This window comes from Dreissena polymorpha, chromosome 9, assembly GCF_020536995.1.
Source record: "Dreissena polymorpha isolate Duluth1 chromosome 9, UMN_Dpol_1.0, whole genome shotgun sequence".
Taxonomy (NCBI): domain Eukaryota; kingdom Metazoa; phylum Mollusca; class Bivalvia; order Myida; family Dreissenidae; genus Dreissena; species Dreissena polymorpha.
Genome location: NC_068363.1, coordinates 87,358,332 through 87,367,137, shown reverse-complemented (window position 1 = coordinate 87,367,137; position 8,806 = coordinate 87,358,332). Strand labels below are relative to the sequence as shown.

At 32.0% G+C, this 8,806-nt stretch overlaps 1 protein-coding gene across 1 annotated transcript; it reads right to left on the bottom strand.

The window, feature by feature from the left end:
• Window positions 1-915: 915 nt before the first annotated feature.
• LOC127843602 (uncharacterized) lies at window positions 916-8,119 on the bottom strand. The gene is made up of 3 exons (XM_052373289.1): window positions 7,512-8,119; window positions 6,557-6,632; window positions 916-4,859 (listed from the first exon to the last, which is right to left on the bottom strand). Exons 1-3 carry the CDS (start codon window positions 7,986-7,988, stop codon window positions 4,507-4,509), a joined length of 906 nt encoding a protein of 301 aa, XP_052229249.1. The 5' UTR covers window positions 7,989-8,119; the 3' UTR covers window positions 916-4,506.
• Window positions 8,120-8,806: the final 687 nt, after the last annotated feature.

Here is an 8,806-nt window from a genome sequence, read left to right as displayed (position 1 = left end):
TATACGACAAAATGCTGTATGCAACACTTACAAGAGACGAAGGCATGTTTAAAGATATATAGATGTATAAGTCACACCTGTATTAGAGTATTGATTTTACGTTGAAAACGCTTCATTATAATCCCGGGTAAAACAAGGTATTACGATTGTCAAGCCACTCTAAGATTTTTTCTGGATTGTAAATGTTTGGGGGAAACGCTCTATCCGACAGACATGATTTTTAATTTAAATACCGTAATATATACGCCATGATGCAATAGTAAACAAAGAACGCTCAGAGAATGATAAAGGAGATTTAAGGGGAAAAGGCACCAGCTCCATTCCTCATGACAACTGTGAGCAAAGGCATCCATTCCAATTAGCAGTAACAATAAATAACAAGAAAACACGTGCAAATCATGGTAGAATTTGGCCTTGTGTTCTATGATATATATTGCTATACGTTCTCGCACCTGTTTCATTGTTATACGCCAAATTCTTGATTTTAAATGTTGTCATGCCACTGTTAAAAAACGCTTGTTCGCGTACGAAAGCACATGAAATGGATGGCTGTGTTGAGCAAAAAAACACAACAACAACAACACAACAAAACACACCAACATAAAACTACATCGACATTTACATGTGTAATTGTAGCAAACATTGCCATAATTTTGTAAACGCGTGTACCTGTTTCACTTATAACAGTGTTTATTTTAAAAAGGGAATGTCCAATCATTCCCAAAATACGTACGGGAAAATATACTTTTTCATGGCCATTTTGATGTGATTTATTGACATATTTTGGTTGTAAATTAAACAAAAGTAAAACAAAGTCGTTTTTCTGATGATTCAAGTCTTTTTTTTCAAAGTCAAGCTGATAAGCCAACATAACAGAAAATAATAACAAATTATAAAATCAAATTGATAAGCTGGCGTATCAACTTAAAAACAATCACAATTAAATTCAAAATCAATTTGATAAGCCGGCAAAACAGAAAATATTAAAAATAAATTGAAAAATCAATTAAAAAATCAATTTGAAAGGCCAGTGTATAATTTCTTTTGGACCATTTTCACACACAGAAAATGCATTTGTTAAGCCGGCGTATCATTTCTTTTGGACTATTTTCACAAAAAGACAAATTAATGTATTTGATAAGCTGGCGTATCATTACAACAAGTAACTTAAAATCACATTGCAAGTCAATTTGATTAGCCGGCGTACCATTTCTTTTGTACCGTATCCACAAAAAGGAAAATCAATAAATAAGCCGGTGTATCATTACTACAAGAAACTTAAAGTCACATTTTATGTCAATTTGATAAGCCAGCGTATCATTTCTTATGTACCATTAAAACATAAAAAAGCAAATCAATTTGATAAGCCGGCGTATCATTTCTAATGTACCATTTACACATAAAGAAGCAAACCAATTTGATAAGCCGCCGTAGCGATTATGTACCATATTCACAAAAAGGAAAATCATTTTGATAAGCCTGCGTATCATTTCTTATGTACCATTTACACATAAAAAAGCATATCGATTTGATCAGCCGGCGTATCATTTCCTATGTAACAAATTCACAAAAAGGAAAATAAATTTGATAAGCCAGCGTATCATTTCTTATGTTCCTTTTACACATAAAAAACAAATCAATTTGATAAGCCGGCGTATCATTTCCTTTGTACCACATACACAAAAAGAAAATCAATTTGATAAGATGGCTTACCATTACAACAAGTAACTAAAAGTCAGATTGTAAGTCAATTTGATAAGCCGGCGTATCATTTCTTATGTACCATATACACATAATAAATAAAAAGGAAAATCACTTTGATAAGATGGCTTACCATTACAACAAGTAGCTAAAAGTCACATTGTTAGTCAATTTGATAAGCCGGCGTATCATTTCTTATGTACAATATGCACAAAAAAGGAAATTCAATTTGATAAGCCGGCGTATCATTAATACAAGAAACATAAAGTCACATTGTTCGTAAATTTGATAAGCCAGCGTATCATTTCTTATGTACCATTTACACATAAAAAAGCAAATCAATTTGATAAGCCGCATATCATTTCTTATGTACCATTTACACATAAAAAAGCAAATCAATTTGATAAGCCCGCGTATCATTTCTTATGTACCATATTCACAAAAAGGAAAATCATTTTGATAAGCCCGCGTATCATTTCTTATGTACAATTTACACATAAAAAAGCATATCAATATGATAAGCCGGCGTATCATTTCGTATGTACCATATTCACAAAAAGGAAAATCAATTTGATAAGCCAGCGTATCATTTCTTATGTTCCATTTACACATAAAAAAGCAAATCAATTTGATAAGCCGGCGTATCATTTCCTATGTACCATATCCACAAAAAGGAAAATAAATTTGATAAGATGGCTTACCATTATAACAAGTAACTAAAAGTCAGATTGTAAGTCAATTTGATAAGCCGGCATATCATTTCGTATGTTCCATATTCACAAAAAGGAAAATAAATTTGATAAGCCGGCGTATCATTTCTTATGTTCCATTTACACATAAAAAAGCAAATCAATTTGATAAGCCAACGTATCATTTCTTATGTTCCATTTACACATAAAAAAGCAAATCAATTTGATAAGCCGGCGTATCATTTCGTATGTACCATATTCACAAAAAGGAAAATCAATTTTATAAGATGGCTTACCATTACAACAAGTAACTAAAAGTCAGATTGTAAGTCAATTTGATAAGCCGGCGTATCATTTCTTATGTACCATATACACAAAATAAATAGGAAAATCACTTTGATAAGATGGCTTACCATTACAACAAGTAGCTAAAAGTCACATTGTTAGTCAATTTGATAAGCCTGCGTATCATTTCTTATGTACAATATGCATAAATTTGATAAGCCGGCGTATCATTACAACAAGAAACTCAAAATCACATTGCAGTTCAATTTGTTAAGCTGGCGTATCATTCCTTATGGACTATTTACACAAAAAGAAAATTAATTTGAAAAGCCAACATTTCATAACAACAAGAAACGCAAAAAAACAACTTGTAAGTCAATTTGATAAGCTGGAGTATCATTACAACAAGAAACTCAAAATCACATCGCAAGTCAATTTGATAAGCCGGCGTATCATTTCTTATGGACTATTTACACAAAAAGGAAATTAATTTGATAAGCCGATCTATCATTACACCAAGAAACTCAAAATCACATTGCAAGTCAATTTTTTAAGCTGGCGTTTCATTTCTTATGGACTATTTACACAAAAAGAAAATTAATTTGATATTCTATTTCATTACAACAAGAAACTCAAAATCACATTGCAAGTCAATTTGTTAAGCTGGCGTTTCATTTCTTATGGACTATTTACACAAAAAGAAAATTAATTTGATATGCTATTTCATTACAACAAGAAAATCAAAATCACTTTGCAAGTCAATTTGTTAAGCTGGCGTATCATTTCTCATGGACTATTTTAACAAAAAGAAAAATAATTTGATAAGCCGACGTATCATTTCTACAAAAATCTCACAATCTTCTATTAAGTCAATTTGATAAGCCGACGTATCACTACAGTAACTACAAAAAAACTTAAAATGACATTGCAAATCAATTTGATAAGCCAGCTTATCATTTCTACAAGAAACTTACAATCACAATTTAAGTCAATTTGATAAGCTAGCTTATAATTTTTTAAGACCATTTACATGTAAAAAAGAAAGCCAGGGAATCATTACAACACCAAAACTCAAAATTTACACTAAAAGAAAATTAATTTGATAAGCGGGCGTATCATTACTATAAAAACTTTTAATCACATTTGAAGTCAATTTGATAAGGCAACATATCATTTCTACAAGAACTTCAAAATCACGTGATCAATTGGATAAGCCAGCGTATCATTACAACAAGAAATGCAAAATAACCTTGTAAGTCAATTTTATAAGCCGGCCAACCAATGATTTCTACGAAAAAAACAATTATAAATACAAAAACCATACATTAAGTCAATTTGTTAAGCAGGTTTATAATTTCTATAAAAAAAATCACTAATACATTTTAAGTCAATTTGATTTTCTGGCGTATTATTTCTTAAAGACTCAAAATCACATTGTAAGTCAATTTGATAAAATGCACTATTGAAAGTGTGACCTTGACCCTTAGCTAGGGATCTGGGTCTTGCGCGCACCATTATGATTTCCTCTTACTGTGTTTTATTTTGTCACTATGATATGGTTTGGAAACACGATGGTACAGACGGACAGAAGAATATGCCTCACTTTGGGCGTATAAAGTTATAATTATGGATTGTTCATCAAACAAGTCTAGGGACAAGATTAAACCCACATTTTAGGTGAAATCAAGAAGTCGAAAACGAAAATCTAGATAATCCTAGTGGGAAGTGACTACTTGTGAGCAAGTTTTGCATGCATTAGCAAAGTATTGGTTTAAAATAATCAGTCTCTTGGCAAATGAGGATTACTGATTAAAACAGGACTATTTCATTGTCAAATTTGACAGGGTAACATCAAATGTTCACATAACAAACTGTTAGAAATAGTGGCATAATAAAGAAGATGCCCTCTCAAAGCGTCCAACATGATGGCCTTCAGCAGCCTGTCTATCATGTACTTGTTTTGAAGAAAAAAAATAACAATTATGCTCTGGTATGCAATAAAGGAAATGCAAAAAAGACAGAACAAAAGGCAGCCATACAAAGCCAAAACACCAACAAAACACAAAATGAAAATAATTTGTCTAATTTCAGTAGATTTCCTTTTCCTATAGTTTGTAAAAAAATAAACCACCGGCTGCCTTGAGGTCAGTTCTGTTAACCTCTTCTTACCACCCTTGCGTTTGTCTGCAAATAAAATAAACACGTTTTACAAAAATAAAATAAAAAGCAAGGGTACAGTACTAAACAACCTATGAAATATTAAGAATGCACATTTTTATTTTCAGATTAGGTTCTTCAATTAAGTAATGTATATTAACGGAAGTCATGATATGTAAACTCAGGCCTTGAATAATTTTTCCAGAGCCACTCGCCCTGCAGGCCGAGTAGGCCTGACAATCCACTGGCTCTTCACTTTAATCTACTTGCCCTGCATTAAAAAAAATATAAATCTATATTTATAGTAATGACCTTTTCTAAACTTTAACTATCATCTGACTTTGTCTCATTGAAATAAACAAACATCTGTAAGTCGACGAAGTTTTACTGAAAGACATGCATGATTTACCAATGGTTACATTATTGTAAATTTTGGTTAAGGCTTCTGATCACGAATTATTCAGTTCATTAATAATTATTTTTTCTGTTTATACATAATTACATATAAGAAGTATTATAATAAACCAGGTATGTATTACTATTTTATTGACATTTACATTAAAATGAAATTGTATTCTTCACGGAATTACAAATATATTTAACTGTTTTTTTCACTTTCATTCGATTAGCTAAGAGCACTGACATCTACGAAACGAGCGCAGCCAATTTCGAGAATTATTTTTACTGTGCCAGTGACATCATGTTTCATTGTCAAAACGAAAGTGCAGTTTCTTTGTGTACTTAACCTATTTTTTGTTCGTTTGAAAAATTGTTCGCAATTTGTATTGATGTGGCAGGAGTTCTAGAACTGAATTTATATTTCTCAATTTGAAGAACAGCACTCGCCCGGTCGGTCGAGTATTTAACAATCTTTACTCGACTGACCGTCAACTTCACTCACAAATGCGAGCGGTCGAGTGGATTTTTCAAGGCCTGTTACTAATGACTAATTATTAGATTATTAGCCATTATCTTGTTTACAGGCTAAAAAACTCTGTACTAAATTAATAAAGTGACTGACAATTGTGTTTCATGCCTTGTCAAATACATCACACATCTTTGCATGAGTGATTATTTATAGAAAGTCCTACTTTGAATAAAAAGTCTTAATTTGTTTTCATTTTTTTTCTTATTCTAACTTCTTATCATGTAAACAAGATATGCCTGGCGAAAGGTTTGCATCATTTGATCAAAGCGATTAACTGTCATCAATTGAACAAAAAAATCTATACATAAAAAGTTATATTGACATGAAAAGATTTTTTTTATTTTTTATAGAGGACATTTATACACATTTTGGATAAAATTACAAAATTGTGCCAAGAAAAAATGCACAAAGTGAAACATCTCGATAAATAAAATAAAATAAAAAAATATTTACAATTAAAAAACTAGTTTAAAACAAATGCAGTCGGGACTACTATTTCCCAACAAATGGTAGACACAAATTTAACAGTCCCACGCCAAAACCATTTACCTGTTTTAAAAAATATTAATGAGTTTGTATGTACTTGGTGCACAGCTTTTCAAAATATTAAGGAAAATGTAATCAGGGCTTTATAATGATTACTAGTTAAAATAAGTGACCCTTTTAATATTTTATCAGCCAAAAGTGATACTTTTCTTATACATATGTAGTGTATCCTTCTTAATGAGACCAGAGCTTAAAATGTCAAGTTTGTAATCTGTGAACAGGCCGGTTAAAGAATGTTTACATTTTATACCCTTATTAAGAATGGACTGCTGACTCTTGGTAGACCGTTCTTCTAATGGCTGTTTTCTTTTTTTCACCAGCTTCAACTGAAACATATCATCAACATGAAAATTAAGTAACAATATACCGGTAATCCCTATAAACACACAAGTTAGCAAATGTATGTGGCATACTGACCTTTCCCTCAAAATTCTCGAAAATGGTCATATGAATGCAATGATAAGTACCCATAATAACATCAATTTAGTAAATTAAGGTCGTGGTGGTGTAGTGGATGTGGTGTCCGCCTAGTGATCGGGAGTTTTTGGGTTCCCTCCCTACTTTGGGAGCGTTCTCACTATTTCCCCCAATGACACCAAGAACTGGTTCTTCCCAGGAAACAGACTCAAGAGTGCCTCAATAAGCTTAAGGCTTTCGATGCAATCAAGCTAAAATACGTTCGTAAACATGTTTTTTGGGGGGTTGTGGGGGAAAGGGCCTTTAGCCCTTATGTGGGGGAAATTTTAAGCGGGACTTTCCACTTTTGGGGGAAATTGTGCGCGTGGGAATTTTCATGGCATTTCCCTTTTTGCGGGATTTGTTTACTTAATCTCTCAATATTACAATACATTTGTACATTTTTGCACTATATTCATTGTTTTTTTCATTATTTTTTACGTTTGGCAAGATAAAATTGAAATAGAATTGAGATATTATAATCATGAGACACATCTTTCTATTAAATAATTTTAAATATTTTTTTAGGGGGAATTTTTTTAATTTTTTGGTTCTGAAAGGGGAAAAAAACAGCCTAGTTTGGTGGGGGAAGACGCTGATATTTGGCGTCTGTTATATGAGGTAAAAAAAAATAGTAAATATTTTTTAAGCTTTTCAAAATATGGAAAATGTCATCTTGCATGCTTTTTACTGATGTTTATAACAAATTATACATTAGTTCAATACACAGAGGTGTTTCAGACTCCTACCTTTGGATCTCTTGCATCCTTTTCAAGAAGGCGTTCAATTTCCTCTGGAAGACGTTGTTCACTGTTGCAGCACGAGCATTTGTTTTGATTTGCCGTTTGTCTGGGTAAAGTATCTAATATCCATATTGGATTTCTTTGTTCCTCATTTTGCTTTATTCTGAACACAAATGAATCCCAGATTTCAACTGCCGATTGATTTTTAAATAAAACTTGAAGTTCTCTTATTTGTTTTAAAACTTTGTCAAATTCAATGTTTTCATAATTTGGTTTAACAATGTTAGGTCTACCAGTTGGCATACATTTTAAAATTGTCGATTCAAAGTCAGTCCATGCACTTTTGTGTGATCCTTTGTATGAAACTTTAATACAATTGTCCACTCTCAGAAATCTGTAGTGCAATGGTTCACTTATCCCTAAAACTGAAACCTGTATAGCATCCCTCAACCACTCCTTGACATTGAAAATGTTCGTGAGCATTTGTGACTTTGGGCATATTTTTAATAAGTCGTCTAATATTTCGGCATCCGTCTTCCGAAGTTTGTCCGCAATTTGTTTAAAACTTGCATCCACATCTTCATGTGTATGTCCTACCGGAAGAAAGGACAGGTGAACCTTCAATGAAAAACAAATTATTGGAGGTATTTCAATATGGATAAGCCAGACTAGAACCAAAGGCAAATTATAAATAACAGAACAAAGTGGATATTGAACTTACAAGCACATTTGTTGAATTGATATCCCCTGCCAAATGAAAAAACCTCATGTTTCAATCAATTAATGGAAACAACTATCAACGGTCCAAATCATTCTAACAAATATTATGTAAGAACCACCAAAGAAAGATAATACACATTAAATTTGAATTTCCTTACATTCCATACAACAGCACAGACACACAACATTCTCAATTTCAATTAATTATGAATGGGCCATAATTCTTTAGCTTAACCCCAAAAAACTTCCAAGTGTACCACCACAATATGACACTTAACATTTATATTGAATTTTAAAACATTTCATACAATAGTAATTGTGAAACAGTTCATGACAAAAAATAATAATCAATTTAAATCAATAAACTGAATAAAGGGGCATAACTCTTGAGATACCAAGGCAATCCCAAAACCCCTTATGCATGCACCACCGCTGCATGATTCACATTTATTTTTAGTTTCATTAAATTCCATACACTTGTTAATGAGAAACAGCTTTATACTGACAAAATTGCTAAAATTTCTATTTATTAAGAGGGCATAACTCTAAAATTACCAAGACTTTCCAAGCAGAATTTATGC